The sequence below is a fragment of the Helianthus annuus genome, chromosome 14 (genome assembly GCF_002127325.2).
Source record: "Helianthus annuus cultivar XRQ/B chromosome 14, HanXRQr2.0-SUNRISE, whole genome shotgun sequence".
Lineage (NCBI taxonomy): Eukaryota > Viridiplantae > Streptophyta > Magnoliopsida > Asterales > Asteraceae > Helianthus > Helianthus annuus.
The window spans coordinates 144,789,324-144,809,285 of record NC_035446.2 but is presented as its reverse complement, the minus strand read 5'-3'; the positions used below and the strand labels follow the sequence as shown (position 1 = coordinate 144,809,285).

The following is a 19,962-nucleotide window of genomic DNA, read 5'->3' as shown; positions in this document are numbered from 1 at the left end:
GTGATGATTGTTTTTTTTCCTTATATGGTCAATCAACGTCACAGACTTGTGGCTTTTACGCCGAAATAATATTTGTTTCTTTTCATAAAGTAAAGTTTAATTAAGGCCTGGTCTATTCGCACACGTCTTTGGTCTATTTAAACACTCAAAGCGCCTCGTTATGGCCAAAGTGGGGCGCTTTGGTGTAAAGTCAACAGACAAGGTCTGACAGGTTCAGTCCTTGTCTGTTGACTTTACATCAAAGCGCCCCGCTTTGGCCTAAGCTCGACGCTTTGGTTTTTTTCTTTTTCAAAACGCCCCGCTTTGGCCTAAGCTCGGCGCTTTGGTTTTTTTTTTTTTTTTTTTTTTTTTTTTTACATTTTGGGCGTATTTTTGACTGGTGACCGGTTTACGTTTAAGTTCAAATTTTACATTTTTGGTCCAAATTTTACAATATTTAATTTGTTTGTGCACATATATCTAAAGGTGAAGTCCCATCTCAATATTTAATTTGTTGAGGCATCTCACTGTCGCGTACAACCCTTTCCAACTCTTTGACTAGTCCCATCCGTGCTATAGTATACATTTAGCAGTTCTTGTGGGCTCCACAATGCCACTTGCCACAATGAAATATAGTATACATTAGGGTGTAGGGAGTGGTTAGACACTTGAAAGTGGTAAACTTCAAAATTAACCAATGAGAGTATGCCACGTCATTCAGTCATAAGTGTTTAAACTATGTTGAAAAGGGTTGACAATGGTTAGACACTTGGTGAAGTGGTAAACTTAAAAAAAAAAGTGTGATTGGTTAAAGATGGCATGGACCCCACTACCAACGGAGCTTAAATGAGTTCTTGTTAACATTTTTTGAAAAACAAAATCCATCTATAATGCCGACACGGAAAATTAATATGTTTGAAATATAACTGCTAGCTATATTTGACTAATATAGTAAGATGATAGCTAGATAGTAGAGGTGAGGGTCCATGAATGACACTACAAGAAATTTTGTCTGACAAGTCGACTTTTTTCGACGGCCTATTCCGACGACATCGTCAGGAAAATATTTTGTCGATGCTGAAATCTTCTATGTATTAGGTCAACTTAGATTTTATTTATGTATTAGATCCCAACATTATTTAGTGAAATCTTCTAGTTTATATCATGGTTGTAAAAGTCCCGTCTAGGCTCCAAGTACTCCCCGAGTACTCGCTACAAGGTAGGCTGCCGAGGCACGAGTACTGGTATCCCAGGCCAATTACTCCCCGAGTAATCTCCGCCTAAGCCGAGTACTTCCCGAGTACTCCCGAATCCGACAAGGGAGCGCCTAGCGACTTTTGCAACCATGGTTTATATAATGGTTAAGTGCTTTTAACGGCGAAGCTTGAGATTTCTAACTGGGGGGCGGAAGTCACCGTACCTAAAATTTCTATAAAACTAGGGGGTCGGAAACGTATATACCCAAAAATTTCTATACGAAAACTACACTCTCCACTACTGAACGAAAAGTTAAATGTGTTTAATAATAATGACGTTAATTCTTTTACAATCCAAGAGTACGTTTGTGTTTGTTCAATATATGCGTTACATCACGTTAAAAACCGAATGTCACCGACACGACCCAATCAGATTCAATACGCACTTGTACGACCCAAAATGACAATATACATCATAATACTACAATTAATGAAAAAATACGTCATATACATGTACGGTAGGCGGCTGATACACATAAAACTACTCATAGGAGTACTTGTGCTTTCAAATCAAAATGATACGATATAATGGAATACGACATCACACGTAACCGATTTGATCCGGAACTTGCAGTATAGTCCATATATATTAAAAAATGATGTATAATGGAAAAAGCGTAAAATTTAGACTATTATCGACGCGTTTGTGAATTAAAAACAATTTTAAAAAATTTAAAAAAGACCCTAAGCGCTGCGCTTTGACCTAAGAGGGGCGCTTTGCCCCAAAATGTTAAAAAAAAAAAAAAAAACCAAAGCGCCCCACTTAGGCCATAGCGGGACGCTTTGATGTAAAGCAACAGACAAGGTCTGACCGGTTCAGACCTTGTCTGTTGACTTTACACCAAAGCGCCCCTCTTTGGCCATAGCGGGGCGCTTTGAGGTGTGAAAATAATTTTGGCCGTGTGTGAATAGCATGACCCTTAATTAATTGTTTTTAACCGCTTAAATAACATTTGTATCGAAGACATCGTTCATTCATAACTTGGATACACTTAAAATCCGTGTGACCAGGGGCGGACCCACATTGGTGCCACTGGGGTCCCCGGACCCCAATCTTTTTAAAAAAATAGTAGATTCGGTATATTAAATTGTATATGGACCCCATAAATACAATTAGGTGGACACCATAGAAATAAAAAGAAAGCTGGTGTAGTGGTAAATCTCCCTCTTTCCCACCAAGAGGTCATGGGTTCAATCCTTGATAAGCCCATTTTTCTTATTTTTTTTTAAAATCTAGTTCAAACCTCACTTTAACTCGACCCGAACGAGGACCGACCCGAAAATGGACCCCATTGAAATAAAATCCTGGGTTCGCCACTGCGTGTGACCCGACCATGACCTGTTTAACCTATTAATATATATCAAGTTGACGGATTAAAGTGCTTAATTGAACACGTGAAATAGGTCAACTTCCTTAAAACCCGAACACGGCCCATTTGTTAAATATGTTAGATACCACTTCATTGTTGTGTTTGTCTTAATAATTGAAACTGGTTCAACGTCATTGTTTTGGGATGTTACTAAAACAGTAAAACTAGCTATGATCCACAAATACTTTGTTTAATAACCACATCCGATACTAAACTAAATTAATAAAAATTAATCAACAAAAAAAACTGATTTGAAAAATACAGGAATCTCTATGATGTGTATAAACCAAGGCAATCACAAGAATTTCAATATATTTACAGACGTGTCCCCCAACAACAATTCAGCACAAATCAGCTTCCCCCTGCAAGAACCCAGTCAATCAGAACATTTATAGGTACTAATATGGTTACAACCAGATATAACCAGCAGATCAGTATCGAAAATACCTTAAATGCGGTTTACAGACTTCATATTCAAAAGTGAAATGGGAGTGAGCGGAGGAGAAAACACTTCTTGAGGCCTGCCACCTGTTATTCGTGGACTACGATTGGTAGAGTGAACGGAAAAACTTCTCGGAACAACTAGTGGTGGTGGCGGAAGACGAGTTGCTATTGGGCCCGAATAAGCTCCAGTCACACCACCAGGAGAAACCACTGGTTTGGAGAATTGTAAACCACCAGGAGGCCTAGGAAGCTCATGAAGCTCACTTATTTTAGGTGAAGATAAAGGCGAAGGAACGTTATGTGGAAGTTCTGTACCCGAAATGGGCCCGCTAGTTGATGCAATCTTACCCGAAATGGGCCCGCTCGTTGATGCAATCTTACCCGAGATGGGCCCGCTAGTTGATGCAAGCTTACCTGAAAACGGCTTAGATGGTAGTAATGGGCCAGAATAAGCTTGTCTTTTAGCTAACTTACTATCGAATCCACTATGTGAAGGAGTGGGTAGCTGGGTAGAGGTAGAAACAGACGTCGATGTGTTATCGTTGCCAAAACCTCTTTCATGATTCTCGTGGTCAACGGTTGGTGGTTTTTGTAATTTGCTGAATGGATTGGTGTAAGGAACTGGTGTAGGTGATTTTGAATTTGGACTTTTCGGATCAACGGGTGAAGGGAGTACGTAAGAGTGATATTTCTTCGGGGTTTGTGATTCCTTTTGTTTTTCGGATGAATTTATCTTCTCGGGGTATAATGGGGCGGAATAACTGCTGACCCGTGCTTGCATACCGAAAGGGGTCTCTCCTTGATGCTTATAATGATTCATCTGCAGAACACAAGAGTTATGTGAAAAAAAAAGATGATAAATTCACTCAGAAAATCAATGTTCACTGTTGCATACCTCTGGATCTCCTAATGTTGGAACTTGAAGATGCGGTATATCTGCCTTGTTTTCCTGAAATATACAACTTATTAGAATTAAAACTGATATGACTAAGACCGCACACATTATAGAAATTTCCATTATCTGATACGCTTTTGATCATTGTAAGATTTAGAAGTGATAATCGACATGTCAGATTACCTCCACTTGATATGATGATGTGGCAACATTATCAAGGCCTTGCTTTTTATGTCTATAATCAAAACTCAGCTCCCCGTCATCCACGATCTCATAGCTGCTCGTGTCTTCACTAACCCCAGAAGTCCCGTTATCGAGTTCACTGAGTTGGTAATCAATCCGGTGCTTCTCAGCAACAATTCTTATGACGGGGTCAACTGCTTCAAGAGCCTTAAAACCCTTGCGAAAGAAATCCATCTGCTCAAGGGAGTGGATGAGAAAGTCAAAATAAAGTTAGTAACCGCCTGACCCGTTATAACACATACCAACTCGGCCCATTTACAAGTAAATGGGTCGAAATTGCCACTTCAAAATTATTAATACAAATGACACCTGTGCAGCATGATGGCGAGTAGCCTGTGTCAAAAGAATACGCAATTGTCCCTCCTTGAGTGATTTGACCCGAAATACACATAGTCTAGCCACTTCGTTATACTCATCGTGAGCTTCTTGTAGTTTTTGTGCGGCTGAAGCTTCAGCCTTTCCATTTCTCAGCTTTCCCTTTTCTTTCTGTTGTGACATCATGTTTTGATACGCCTCTCTAGTAATACTGTGTGCAGTCAAGTCAGAAAAGCTTCATTTCAATGACTTAAATTTAATAAAAATAAAAACAAAATATACCTTTTTTCATCACACTGAAGTTTCATCGCCTGTAATGATACAAACTAGTAAACTACTGAAATATTGTGCATAAATAAAAAAAAATTGGGCATCCCTAATTATACTAAAAAAGAGTTTGGATAGAGATAAAGAAAGACAAACCTCCACTTTTTGCAGCTCGGATAACAAAGATTCTGACGGAGTTGTAATTGTCACGATCACGTATGAACGCTAACATACAAAGAGGAATATGTCACTGCTATGAAAAAACAACAATAACACAGGCACAACGATTACAGCATGCTTAGTACTCAGTAACTCACATAAATATCAGCAATTTTTCGGAGTTCTGATTGTATATTTCCTAGAGTTGATAACACTCTACCTGAACAGATATAGTAAACACATCAATCAAAAGTGTATACAAAAATCATACATACTGTAAAAACAACCAAACTGTTCTATTAATTATTACCACATTCACCATCAGCATCGGTTACGGTTTTTTCCAGCAAACAGGTCCCTACTTCCTGTAGTGACTCTGAAAACTCTGAGATACAAAATATTGATCAGACTTCATCATTTTCATACAACAATTTCTTGTAAAAAAATATATCATCTGGATTAAAAAAAAATAAAAAAAATAAAATAAAAAACCCTACCAAATATACTATTTGTCATAGCTGCAGCAGCAGACAGTAATCCATCATAGCAGTTTCTAATATCTTGCATATCCTAAAAAAAAAAAAAAGATCAAGTAATTGAGCTTACACTTTCAACAAAATTGTAACAAAAACTTTCACAGTCATGGGGAATAGGAAAGTATGAGAAACCCTAACATACTGTCACTTAATTTGCACATTAAATTGAAGTATGTAGATCCAAATGCAGCAAATAAAAACAAAATTCCCAACCTTAGAAGCCTGAGCAAGCTCATCCAGATGATGATTCCTCTTTTCTTTACCATCGGTCTTATACATGGTGAATTTGCGCCCAAATTTCTCCAGAGATGACATCATTGTACAAAAATAAACAGTATCTATATTTACAGCGATAAAGAACGTAAACAGAATTGAGATTTATTAGTATTATTATGTGAGATGGGAGTCTGCAGAAGCGTGTGATCGAAAAATCATCGAAAGAGGGGAATGGAAATGGTAGAAAAATCAAAGGGGAAATGGGATGAAGAAATTCCAAGGGTGGGAATCTAAGGGAGGGAGGGAAGGTGATGGAATGGAATGGAAATTTCCGCAGAATATGGGAATATAGGCTTGGTACTTCCGGCGTTGAACGTTGACCGTTTTGTAGCTTTCATTGACATTAACATGGATTTTTTATGTGAACTCACAATTCCTTTTAGGATTCTCTTATTTCATATATTCGTTTTTATAATTTGTTCAATATTTTATATCATTCAACTCATATCAGCGATTCTCTTATTTCATATATTCGTTTTTATGATAGGTGTATTGGCAAATTCAAAGCTTTTAAACATTTCAGGAGGGGAGATTTGAGGTTTAGAAATAATAGAAATTTGTCGTTTAAAAAAAAGTTAATTAATCTTAAAAATTGTTAAAATTGGGTATCGGTGTCGAAAATTCGAAAATACTCGATGTGGTATTTGAAGGCAAAAATCGGTAAGATATAAGCATCGAACCGAAAGTATCAATCCCAAAAAGGTCAAAAGGTGAGTACCGAAAATGATTCGGTATGGTAAATTAGGTAACTGTTCGATTTTAAGATTTGGTACCATTTGTCCATCCCTAACTTGTATGATATATAGATTTCTAACCTGGAATTATTATACATGTCATTAATATGCTATGTTGGTTGAACTGCTTTTCATATTTTTTTAATATTATGATATTTTGTATTATAGTTACATTTAAATGCTTAGTTTTTCGCTTATAACTTTAAGGTAAGCAGATTTTAAGTTGGAAAAAAAAAATTAAGGTAAAGGTACCATAATAGTATTATACCGATTGGTATCGAAAATAATTCAATAACGGTTCGGTTTTAAGATTTGATACCATTTGATCATTCCTACTTGTATAATATATAGATTTTTAACCTAGTATCATTATACATATCATTAATATGCTATGTTGGTTGAACTTTTTTCGATATTCTTTTTAATATTATGATATTTTTTATTATAATTCCATTTAAGCATATTTAGTTTTTCTCTTATAACTTTTAAGGTAAAGATACCATAATAATATCGTAAAATTTTTAACTAATATCGGCAAACAATATTGGTATCAGTACCGGTATTCATTTTTGTGTTTTTCAATCGATGTAAAGCACTTGTCGATATTCTCCTGTGATCATATCTCTTTTGGTTGTTATATCAAGTACCGATACTGTAACAAACTAAACCAATATTGTAACGAACCGAACTGATACAAATTGGAAACCCGTTGTGGAGCAAGAGGAATCCCACTAGTTATATATAAAGATTTAAAAAAACTTCCCAATGTATAAATACACTAGGTTTAGACCCGGTGTATTACATGTGTTGAATGAATGAAACTATATTTTATTTTTGTAATTTTGAATGTGTGGGATGATGATGTTGACGATAAAATCTACTTCTGTGTAAAAGTTGTTGGTTGAAGATAAAAGATAAGATAAAAGAAAAAATGTGATGTGTGTTGGTGTGTATATAATTTTGATATATATTTAAGCCCTTTTTTACACTTTTAGTGAAGTTTTAAATTTATAAAACACGATATTTACTAACACTAAACACACATATGGGCAAGTGCACCCATCGTGGACGTAGTATAGTGTTGGTAAGATACCGAGGTCGTCCAAGGACACAAGAGCTTTTAATACCGGTTTATCCTCAACGTCTAACCAAATCAAAAAGTGAGAAAAATGTTTTAAACTAAGAAAAATAAAAACTAACTAAATGCTGAAAAATAAAATAAAATAAAAACAGATAGACAAGATGAATCACTTGGATCCGACACGTGTGTTAGTATAACCTTTGATTATTTTCGCACTTTTGCACTTGTTTAAGAGATTATCTTAGTTATTGTAGTAGGCCCCTCTTTTGAAGGCGACGTTACCCTCAACCCAGTAGTTTGAGTCAGCAAGGATACAATCCTAAAGGGTCGGATTATTGAAAGATAATGAATTAAGTTACTAATGCAAATTGTGGTAGACCCCGCTTTCGGCGGTGACGTTACCCTCGGCTAAGTAGTCTGAGTCAGCAGGGATACAGTCCTAAATAGCCGGGTTATAGTATTAATAGTAGTTAACTTATGAGGGGGTCAAAGAGTTTGGATCCCCGCCATCCAATACCTATGGGTATTGAAGGAGATCCTACTAAATTTGACCCAGGTCCCAAGCAGGACCTCTAAACGCTGAACAAGGGCAAGACCCTTACCAAACCGTTCCCTTAACCCCCGACCAGGTAGCCAACATACCTCCATATAGACCGTGGAGATATGAATGGTGAAAATCTTTTATTTTATATAGACAGTAAAATAACGCCAAGACACCACGGACAAACGATAAGGAAAGATCACCTTCAACATAAGTAACTAGTTATTAAAGTCATTAATACAAAACCAAATAAAAAGTGCAAAAGATTAAAAATAAAAAGTATTATACTAAACACTTGTCTTCACCAAGTGATGTAAGAGACTTAGGCAAACATGGCCTTGATTGTCAAGAACTCTTACGATCAATCTTGGATCCCGAGACGACTCACACACTCTACGATGGACAATGGATGATGGTGGTGGATGATGGTGTTATGGTGGTGGTGGGTGGTGGATGAAGTGTGAGAGAGGTGGTGTGCCAAGGGATGAGATGGAATGAAGCCAAGCACCCCTATTTATAGGCTGAACAGAAGGCTGGGCACGGCCCCGTGTCCGCTGGACACGCCCCCGTGCCCGTCTGACATTCTCTCTCTTCATTAATTGTAATTCGCAATTACAATTAATGCGCCTGCTGTACTTTCACCACGCCCCCGTGCCCGCTGGACACGGCCCCGTGGTGGGCAATGGAAGCTTCTACTGGTTTGTCTTTTCTGCTGCTTCCTGGGCACGCCCCCGTGTTCGCTGGACACGGGGCGTGTTCAGTCTCTGTTTTCTCTTCTTTGCCTTGGGAGGTGCCGTTGAGGGTCCGGGCAGTCTACTTTTGTTCCTTTTCTTGTATTTATGCTAGAATTAGTTGTCTTTTTGCTTCTTTTGTGATTTTGAGCTCATTTCATCCTGAAAATACAAAAGGAAGACAAAAACACTCTTTTTCCAACATTAGTACTTAAAAAGGGTTAGTTTTATGCCTTAATTGATGTGATTTATATGTTGCATTTTACACACATCAAATACCCCCACACTTGAACTTTTGCTTGCCCTCAAGCAAAACTCTTTAAATGTGGCTTACACTCCCAAATGGAATAGGTAGAAGAGAAAGTTTTTAGCTTGTCCTAGAGTGTCGGGAATCCAAGGTCTTTGTAAGTTTTATTTTTATTTATTTACAATCCTATTCGTTATGATTTATTTTGAACGTTTCATAAGATAAATTACTTATTTGGGCATAGCATGCCTTATTAAAATTCCATTTATATACAAGTTCACATACCTCACGGGGGATCACTCAACACTCGGCCGAAGGTGTAATTTTTTTAGTGAATCACTCGAGAGCGGCATGGAACTTACGCCTTCCATAGGCTTGCCAAGCAATCAATCCTCCTCCTTTTTAACTTTTTACCTTTGTAAATATCAAGAGGACTTTTGGGGTGAAGGGTTAGGTTTGGGTTAAAGGTGGGTGGTTTGTGTTAGTGGTTAGTAAAAAGGGCGAAAAATCGTAAAAAGCGTCGGTTTTCGTAAAATACCTTGTCTTTAGCGACTTTTTATTTTGAAGTATTTCTCCAAACAAGCTTTTATATAGCTTTTGTTTGTTTTTGACTTCATCATTTTTTTTTTCTTCATCACATAAAAAGGCGAGTTTACGAAGAACCGAGCTTGTTACTAAAATAAAGGGTGAAAAATAAAAATGGTTTTTGGTGGTTGAAAAAGGGTTTTGGGGTAATGAAATGAAAGGTTTAGGCTCAAAGAGGCTATCTAGGGGGATTTTGGGTAGGTGATAAAAAAATGAAAAATAATGGTTTTGAAAGAAAAATGGTTAGTCCTAATGCCTCCATCATTTACTTACTTGGGTTTAAGTTGGTAAGGACCGGGAATGTATTGTTGTGGCAAGTTCTAGATTTATAAGAACCAAGCGGCTATTCACACAAGAAACGAAAAATGAGCATTTAGTCTAAATATGTATATTTTTATGCTCAATAAAGGCTCAAAACTCACTTTTGTGGGAATGGGTTTTTAATGTGATCAAGTATATATAATCGAATTTTTAACTAGACTTGTTATGCCGTTTCATAATTTTCTTATGTTGGTTCTTTGTTATCACGACGCTATCGGTTGTAAACTTATAAAAATATAACCTTTTTAGAACTTGTTATTCCCAACTTAGACTAAGACAAGTAAATAAAAAAAAATGAAAAAGTTTTTTGAAAAAATTTGGGGTGTTTAGCGGTTCCAATAGAGTTTTGTGTAAGGCTTGTGTTTAGGATTTGCAAAATTCAAGGTTTTAGCATCCCCCCCACACTTAAATTACACATTGTCCTCAATGTGTCCAAAAATAAGGTTTTTGGTCGATTAGGATGTGTAAAAGTAAGTTAAAAAGCAAAGATTTATGTTACTGGCATCCTGGACACGGCCCCGTGGTGACCGGGCACGGCCCCGTGGTCAAGTGCCAGTAACAAAAATTAGAGAATTGAAACAGAAGCCTGGACACGGGGGCGTGTCCGCTGAACACGGCCCGTGTCCAGTTACCTGAACTGGGTGTTTTCCTGCAGGTGGCTCAGCACGGGGGCGTGTTGGTTGGGCACGGCCCGTGTTGAGCCTTCTGTGATGGAGATTTGTGTCGGGTTACTCTGTTCTTCGTGCATGGTTCCATTTTTCTCGTTCCCTTTTTCATCCATTACCACCATGAGTGTGTTTTATTCTGCAAAATAAGACTAAAAGATTAAACTAAACTAAGGATAGTTCCGCGGAATGCCTCCGTGGTGCGCCACGTTTATAAGGGTCCTTGGCTAGACCCGATTCGAGGTTATATATTTTCTGAGTGGGATGCTTGGCGTCCCATGTTACACCGTCGGAGAGCAGCATCCAAGCTCGAATCAATAACCTTCATGTAATTGACCGGGTCGTCATCTTCTATTCTCTTCCCAACTCCGAATTTCACTTCATCATCCCCATACCTCAAGGTGAGTGTCCCGTCATTCATATCCACCACTGCTTGGGCTGTGGCAAGGAAGGGTCTCCCTAGTATAAGGGGGACCTCGGTGTCTTCCTCCATATCGAGTATGACAAAGTCAGCTGGATAAACGAATCTGCTTACCTTTACCAAGACATTCTCGATGACACCTTGTGGGAATTTGACGGATCGATCAGCGAGTTGTATGCTCATTTTTGTAGGGCTCGTGGTTCCCAAGCCGAGCCTTTTGAACATTGACGAGGGCATGAGGTTAATGCTAGCTCCTAGGTCGGCTAAGGCATTGCGAACGGGCGATTCCCCTATTGAGCATGGAATCGTGAAGCTTCCGGGATCGATTTTCTTTTGGGGAAGTTTATTGAGCACGAGGGCAGGGCATTCTTCGCCTAAATTAACTAATTGCAAATTTTCAATTTTTCTCTTATGCGTAAGGAAGTCCCTCATGAATTTAGAGTATTTGGGCATTTGGGTTAGGACTTCGATAAAAGGAATATTGACGTGCAATTGTTTTAACAGACTTTCGAATTTTGCGAATTGCTCATTTGTCTTTTGACGAATTAACCTACCGGGGTACGGAACTCGAGGAGCCTTGGTCGGCTCTGGTGATGGAGGAGAGTTCTTCTCCTGCAGAGGTGTCGGTATTGTTTCTTCCGTTGGCGGTGGCACTTCTGCATGCCCTACGGAGCGGTTTCGTAGTGTGATGAGGTGAACTTGCGCCTTTGGGTTTGTTTCGGTATTGCTAGGTAATGCGCCTTGCGGTCTCTCGGAAAAATTTTGAGCTATTTGATTTAATTGTTTTTCTATGTTTTGAATGCTAGCTTGTTGATTTCTAAAATTAGATTCTAATTGTAGAAATCTTTCCGAGTTTTTCTTATCAGTGTCAGAGACGAGGCGAGATATAGTATCTTCGAGCCTTTCTCGTCCACCTTTTTGTTGAGTGAAATTTTGTGACTCATTTCTTGGTTGATGAAAGTTTGTTCGTTGGGTTTGTTGGTTACTACTATTGCCGGGTTCCCTCCAACCAAGGTTTGGGTGGTTTCGCCATCCTTGGTTGTAAGTTCCCGTTGGAGGACCCGACGGCCTAGGTCTATTATCAATGTAGTTTACCATTTCTTGTTGATCGTCTGTTTCTTTCATGCAACTCCAATTTTCATGTGACCCACCACACCCTTCACAAGCTATAACCGAGACTGTTTTTGTCATTTCCAATTTTTTTATCTTTGAAGAAAGAGCCTCGATTTGGGCTTGTAAAGAAGTGCTTTCATCGACCTTATGGGCGCCCGGGGCGATAGACTTATTTCCCCGGGGGGTGTGCCATTGAAAATTGGTTTGAGCAATTTCCTCAATTTGATTATATATTTCGTGTGGGCGTCGATTACCTAAAAGTCCCCCGGAGCTAGAATCAAGTGTCTGCCTAGTGTGTGGCAACAATCCATTATAGAAAGTGGATACTTGTTTCCATATTGCGAGGCCGTGATGGGGACACTTGCGTAATAGCTCCTTGAACCTTTCCCAAGTTTCATATAAGGATTCCCCGTCCTCTTGTGAATATGTATTAATTTCAGCCATTAACTTAGCAGTTTTAGAAGGAGGGAAATACTTATATAGAAATTTTTGGGCTAGTTCATCCCAAGTGTTTACCGATCCAGCTGGGAGGGTGTTGAGCCAAGCTTTCGCTCGGTCTTTTAGTGAGAAGGGAAACATACGGAGGCGGATGGCGTCGTTTGATGCTCCATTGATCCGAAATGTATCACATATTTCCAAGAAATTAGTTATATGTAGATGGGGATCCTCGTCCGCAAGCCCATGGAAGGTTGCGGAGTTTTGGAGCATTTGTATCAAATGTGGCCGAAGTTCGAAGTTATTGGCTTCGACATTCGGAGCATTGATAGCGGCGCCTAGATTACCTACGGTGGGTCGTAGATAATCCATAAGGGTACGTTGGTCCGCCATTGGAGGTGGATTACCCGAAACCTTCTCTTGGTTTTTGGCTTTTAACCTTTTTCTGAGAAAGCAGGACCTCTAAACGCTGAACAAGGGCAAGACCCTTACCAAACCGTTCCCTTAACCCCCGACCAGGTAGCCAACATACCTCCATATAGACCGTGGAGATATGAATGGTGAAAATCTTTTATTTTATATAGACAGTAAAATAACGCCAAGACACCACGGACAAACGATAAGGAAAGATCACCTTCAACATAAGTAACTAGTTATTAAAGTCATTAATACAAAACCAAATAAAAAGTGCAAAAGATTAAAAATAAAAAGTATTATACTAAACACTTATCTTCACCAAGTGATGTAAGAGACTTAGGCAAACATGGCCTTGATTGTCAAGAACTCTTACGATCAATCTTGGATCCCGAGACGACTCACACACTCTACGATGGACAATGGATGATGGTGGTGGATGATGGTGTTATGGTGGTGGTGGGTGGTGGATGAAGTGTGAGAGAGGTGGTGTGCCAAGGGATGAGATGGAATGAAGCCAAGCACCCCTATTTATAGGCTGAACAGAAGGCTGGGCACGGCCCCGTGTCCGCTGGACACGCCCCCGTGCCCGTATGACATTCTCTCTCTTCATTAATTGTAATTCGCAATTACAATTAATGCGCCTGCTGTACTTTCACCACGCCCCCGTGCCCGCTGGACACGGCCCCGTGGTGGGCAATGGAAGCTTCTACTGGTTTGTCTTTTCTGCTGCTTCCTGGGCACGCCCCCGTGTTCGCTGGACACGGGGCGTGTTCAGTCTCTGTTTTCTCTTCTTTGCCTTGGGAGGTGCCGTTGAGGGTCCGTGCAGTCTACTTTTGTTCCTTTTCTTGTATTTATGCTAGAATTAGTTGTCTTTTTGCTTCTTTTGTGATTTTGAGCTCATTTCATCCTGAAAATACAAAAGGAAGACAAAAACACTCTTTTTCCAACATTAGTACTTAAAAAGGGTTAGTTTTATGCCTTAATTGATGTGATTTATATGTTGCATTTTACACACATCAAAATGGTTATTGGATTTTAATAATCTGAAGTTTCACCCGTTGGCCACTAATAATCCCAACTTTAAAAATTTCTTGTAACAATCCCAATTTGTAAGATTTTGGCCCCCAATGATCCTTTGCTAACTGGGTTAGTTTTTGATGACGTGGACGCCGATACACATACACTCACCATCTTCACCACCACCACCACTCCACTACCTCACTACCACCACAACCACCCAACTCTCACCGCACAACCACCATCTTCAATCCCCTCCTACCACCCAACTCCCACCGCACAACCATCAACTTCAATCCCCTCTGATCACCACCTACCATCCATTCCCACAATCCTTCAATCTCCAATGAAATTAGAACCTCTGCAACAACAACAATGGAATTAACCCTATTTCCGCTCCACCACATCGACATCCGTTCCACCATATCGACCTCTGCTCCAACAACAACAATGGAATTAACCCTATTCCTACGGTTCTGGATCCTTCATCGGTGACGGTTAGGTCAAGTTTGAGAACTACTGATACGAGGGTGGTTGTCGGTCAGGTGACGAAGGTGGGGATGAATCTAAGATGGCGATCGTAGGTGGTGGTGGAAAAGGCAATGGTGGTGGGTGGAGATGACGCCGATTGGTGGAGATGGTAGTGGTGGTGGAGGAAGTGGAGGTGGTGATGGTGGTGGGTGGATGTGGAGGTGGTCGGAGGTGATGGTGGTAGATGATGGTATTGGCTGGAGGAGATGGTGGTGGCAGTGGAGGAGGAGGAAGTGGAGGTGGTGATGGTGCCACATAAGCAGCCAAGTCAATAAATAACAAAGTTGTGTCCACATCATCAGCCACGTTAGCAAAAAACTAACTGGGTTATAACCCAGTTAGCAAAGGATCATTGGGGGTTAAAATCTTACAACTTGGGATTGTTAGAGGGATTTTTTGAAGTTAAGATTATTAGTGGTCAACGGGTGAAACTTCGGATTATTAAAATCCAATAACCCAACGAGCATTTGAATAAGAGTTATGGTCAAAATTTTAGAACACTTAGATACCTTAAGCTACTTTTCCTTCAAATTTTAAATTAGTTAGGAAAAACGCGTGACACTTGTAATTTGTTAGGCAGTCTATACATAACAGCATGATAAACTTTAACGTCAAGGAAGATGATGATTTCATAAATGGTTATAGGTTTTTGTAGAGGTTTTTGTGTGTGTACACCGAGAGCTACCAATTAAGAGTGTGAAGAAAATTCGGTTTCGAGGTTCAAAAACACAAAAGTAACTTTCGACATATTTCAAATTTCATTCATTGTTTCTTAGTTTATTAATATTTTTCAAATTTCATTCTTTGTTTCTTAGTTTATTAAAGGTTAATATTATTAAAAACTCAAAATATCTTATCTTTTATAAAAAAAATAGTCATACAACATATTTTTGACATATAAAAGTCTCTATACCTATAAACAAAACACGAAAAAGTCATTTTTAGGCTTAAGTTTACCATTTGAAAATCTATACACTTGTCTTTAACGCTTGTATTGTAAAAAATATATATAAAAATATTTAAATTCGGTAAGATAAGATTATATAAATATATTATAAAAGGAAATTCGGTAAGATAAGATTATATAAATAAATTATAAAAAGGTTGAATATCATATCAAATTATGATAAATTTAAAAGGTAACGGGTCATTATTTATTTCGCAAGCCCATAGATTCTAAACAAGTAAAGTGTATGAACTTTAAAGTTTAATATAACAAATTTTGGGGATTTTGTCATATTTTTATACATATGTTGGGGCTTTTATATGTAAAAATTAGGTTAAGTTGTTTTTTTGTAAAAAAAAAAAAATTACGTTAGTTTTTATTATGATGTTTGTCATTTATTTTTTGTAAAAAAAATAAACAAGTTACATTAGTTATGTTTTTTAGTTATATAATTGAATGAACAAAAGGAGCTAAAAGAACCATGCCAAATAATTAGAGGTAATACCTATTTTGTAATGTTATTAATCATGTTCATAATGATAAACATAGTTGTGACAGCATTACAAATGGAGGTGACCCTATTTACAAAACGGGTCCAATCTAAACGACATAAACCATTAGTATTAGTTAATGTTGTATCACTTGAGAAATCAAGTTTAGTAGAAACGACAACTCAATGCCACAACCACTTTCACCCTTTACATCACCAACACCCTTTCTCATATTCATTTCATCAACGGCTCTTGTAATTTCCTCTACCAAATCAACGATCACTCCATCTATGCCCATAAGGTGTTGAACATGCACCGTTTCTGGAAAATTACTGTTTCACAAAATATATATATAAAGACCAGTGGCGTCTCTGAGAATTCACGTACCCTGTTCGAGCTTGAAAAATGGGCCCATATGCTTTAACGATAAACAACATAATTACGTATTTCTTTTTTTTTAATCATTTTAGTATTGGATTGGGCCCAATAAACCTATTGTTAAGTTGGGTAAATTATAAAAAAATACAAATATTTTGATAATGGGCCTCTATATTGGATTTGTTATGCGTGTACAATTTTTTTTTAAAAAAATAACATATATATATATATATATATCCAATTTTAAAAAAAAATCCCGTGGCCCTCGAAAAAACGGGCCTTGTGCGGAAGTCCTCCCCGCACACCTAAAGAGCCGCCCATGATAAAGACAAATATATTTTGCATGTGTTTATAGGATTCTCGACTTACTTCAACTTGCCATATGTGAGAAGCGAGAGATTTGACTCTTTGATCTCTCTAGCGGCTGATGGATTTCTGAAAATACCCTTTACTTCTGAAACTATTCCATCCAGCCCACCCCCGACGGCCACCTTTTTAGCTTCCTCCAATGAATTTCTTCGTACATCATCGTATAACTCATTTCCACCATTCGTCAAAAAGTAAACCTGTTTTTTTTTTGTTGGTTTTAGTTAAGTGAAAAACAAACCCACTTGAAAAATACAAAAACTATATTCATTTAAAAAAATATACACTCACGGGATATTTTTGTTGAAGCTTCTTCATAATCAAAGCTGCATCGGGTTGAAAACTTGAAAATATTATAGGTCTATCTTCAGCATGCTCATAAACCACCTAAAGATCAAAAAGCAAGTTGATTCATTAAACCCTAACTACAAATTTAACTTTTAATTACTAATTAATCAATTGATTAATTAATATATATACCTTTAAGATGACTTGAAGAACATGAACAAGATGATCTTCTTCATAAACCACATCATCATCAAACTTCAACTCGATGTTGAATCCGAGTTTAGGGTTTACTTTCTCAAATGCTTCTTGTAAAGTACACGAATGATCATCCGATTCAACATGCCACCCAACAACTTTGCCATTTACTTTTCTAACCAATGTTTTCCCCTCCTTATCGGCTTCCCTTTGAGGCCCATAGCTAAAGAATTCGTCGAGTGTCAAATCGGTTACTCTCGTTTCAATTATGGCTCCCTAAAAATGATTAACTCAACAATCAGTATGATATATTGTTAACTAAATAAGCACTAATTAATCTGTTATTAAACCACTTACATGTTCTTGATGGAGGATGAAGTTATCGTGAAAAATAATTGCTACATCATCTTTTGTAACCTGCAGAAGATTCAAATTTACTGTTTACGTTAGCTCCAAATTTAAAATCACTTATCATGTGATCAAATAAACCTTAAGTAAAGTGAAGAACACAAGGATTCAGGTGATTCGATCTAAATTGACCTATGGCTACAAGTTTATGTATATCAAATATATTTACAGGTACTTGAGGATTTAGGTGATTCGGTCTAAACTAACTTATAGCTATTAGTTTATGTAGGTCAAATATATTTACATAGACTAATTAGGTTTTAGCAAACTTGCTCTCCAAGTTAAGCGTCCCACGCGGTCTACTAACCCACTAAAAGGGCGTTACAACAATACCTGAACGTCAAACTCGATATAATCAACCGAATGCTTGGCAGCGTTGTTAAACGAAAGAATAGAGTTCTCCTTAAAAGCCTTCATTCTCCGATCCGCCGAGTGTAACATATTCATCCCGTGACCTCTATGACCAATCACCACAAACTTCGGCGAATCATCACCAAATTTACTCACATCCACCTCTGTAACATAACAAAATACGTACAAAACGTCAAAACACCGTTTGATTTGACAAATATTGGGTCGTATAATGCTATATTGTATAATGTTATACGACTCATATAGATTGAGAAAATATTAAGTCGTATAACATCCTACACGAGTCATATAACATTATACTACTCGTTAAAGTTATATGATGTTTGGGTTGTATAACATTATCCCAGTCGTATACGACCCGTATACATGGAGACAAAAAAACATTCTGTAACATTTTTTTTGTGTGCAAGATTCTTCTATAAGGTAACTCTAGCTATAACTAGAGGCGTGTTAAAAAGAAAAAAAGATTTTAGGGTGTGGGAATACAAGAGTCTGTCAACCGTACCGGTAGGAAGCCGTGTGGCGTATGCGGCGAATGATGCGGTGTTTTCCGTCACGTGATCGAGATGTGGTACGTCGGAGACATGAACAGCCTTGGTGGCCATTATTATTGGAAGATGATAATGAATTGAATGAGGTGGGTGATGTGAAGTTAAAGATGTCAGGATACTTGAAAGGGGGTTTGGGAATGGTATTTAAGCAATGGTGAAATATTAATCAGCATTGCAAGAGAGGAATACACCGGGATCGGATCTTCCAACGGAATATTCCTCTCCTCCTCTTCCCCAACTTCCCGCTTTCCGTTTATGATAATAAATGGGTTTATGCTTTGTGCTTTGGATATTCCGTTTTCCTTTACACTTGCCTTTTTAAAGATTATCCTTCTAATCTACCCGTATATTCCGTTTGTTTTTATTTTCTTTAACGGATTTCTAGCGTCCACAATTCACGATGTACGATTAGAAAACAACTTTCATCTTTGGTCTCTTTTTTTTTTTAAATGACAAAAAATCTCACGTGTAAGCCCACACTGTTCGGCGTTATGTCCAAGGTCGACTTCTCGACCGTCATGAGGCCGTGATGCGCAGAAACCGGATGGAATTCGTAAACCCTCGCCCCTCCGTCAAGTTCGAACTCGGGATTAAAGCCCTGATTCATCCGTTCACCCATATATCCGTCGAAAATGACTCTAACGAAAATTCAACCTGTATCTCCACTAGAGAAAACAAGACTCTTTCCACTAAACTAAATTCTTAAAACTTTCACATTTTATCTCTATCTCGCTATGAAAAGGGGTAAAAGATATGAATAGTTGTTGGGAATAGTTTTGATTTGTTTGGGTTTTTAATTAACATTTATTAAGTGAATGGGTTTGTTAGAGTTGCTTGGATTAATGTTTGTTTGAGTAGTGGTGGAGTGGTTGGAGAAAAACTTGGTATTTCTTGTGACCCAGGTTTCACTATCACCATCCCCATTATTTTCTGCGGCATCCAGGTGAAGGGCGAATACGAGTGACGTTGGTTCGTCTTGGATGGGAGGCGGTGTCTTCGGGCGGGTGGAGGTCGGGTTTTCGTGCGTCTGGGAGAGCCAAGGGGTTGGCGGCGGTCGAATAATCGACCTTGGCCATAACGTCCAGTGTCATGGTGGTTGACACGTCCTTCCTTCCTGTTAAAAAAGGTTAGATAGTTTGGTGTTCAAGTTAAATGTAATTAAGGATTTAATTGGATGTCTTTGTGGTTTTTTTTTATAAAAAGGAAAAGTCATGAGTGTTTCTCACAAAAAAAAAAAATTAATTGTTTCTTTATGCTAATTTGATTGCTACAAGTTCCTTGGTATTTTCAAAATCATGGATGAGTTTTATTACATTTTTTAGTCTTTCCATACACTATTTCATTTCAAATTTGGTTAGGGGCTGTTTGGCAATATCTGAATCAATAAG

At 38.1% G+C, this 19,962-nt stretch overlaps 2 protein-coding genes and 1 non-coding gene across 4 annotated transcripts; 1 reads left to right on the top strand and 2 right to left on the bottom strand.

Annotated features, from left to right (window-relative positions):
- Nucleotides 1-2,776: 2,776 nt before the first annotated feature.
- LOC110904144 (uncharacterized protein At2g33490) lies at nucleotides 2,777-6,140 on the bottom strand. 2 transcript variants are annotated; one of them, XM_022149968.2, is made up of 11 exons: nucleotides 5,678-6,140; nucleotides 5,426-5,498; nucleotides 5,239-5,313; nucleotides 5,087-5,148; nucleotides 4,926-4,994; nucleotides 4,785-4,813; nucleotides 4,497-4,713; nucleotides 4,128-4,361; nucleotides 3,945-3,998; nucleotides 3,053-3,869; nucleotides 2,777-2,967 (listed from the first exon to the last, which is right to left on the bottom strand). In XM_022149968.2, the coding sequence occupies exons 1-10, from the start codon at nucleotides 5,780-5,782 to the stop codon at nucleotides 3,054-3,056; spliced, it is 1,734 nt and encodes a 577-aa protein (XP_022005660.1). In that variant the 5' UTR covers nucleotides 5,783-6,140; the 3' UTR covers nucleotides 2,777-2,967; nucleotide 3,053. The 2 variants fall into 2 exon arrangements, with proteins under 2 accessions (XP_022005660.1, XP_022005661.1); XM_022149969.2 differs by having other exon boundaries at nucleotides 4,497-4,704; nucleotides 5,678-6,139.
- A 6,382-nt stretch (nucleotides 6,141-12,522) lies between these two features.
- Nucleotides 12,523-12,629, top strand: LOC118486988. The gene has a single exon (XR_004880155.1). It is a non-coding gene; the product is annotated as a small nucleolar RNA R71 (small nucleolar RNA).
- A 3,388-nt stretch (nucleotides 12,630-16,017) lies between these two features.
- Nucleotides 16,018-18,855, bottom strand: LOC110904141 (glycerophosphodiester phosphodiesterase GDPD1, chloroplastic). Its single transcript, XM_022149965.2, has 7 exons — nucleotides 18,529-18,855; nucleotides 17,985-18,166; nucleotides 17,601-17,660; nucleotides 17,241-17,519; nucleotides 17,052-17,147; nucleotides 16,764-16,960; nucleotides 16,018-16,348 (listed from the first exon to the last, which is right to left on the bottom strand). The coding sequence occupies exons 1-7, from the start codon at nucleotides 18,626-18,628 to the stop codon at nucleotides 16,153-16,155; spliced, it is 1,110 nt and encodes a 369-aa protein (XP_022005657.1). The 5' UTR covers nucleotides 18,629-18,855; the 3' UTR covers nucleotides 16,018-16,152.
- Nucleotides 18,856-19,962: the final 1,107 nt, after the last annotated feature.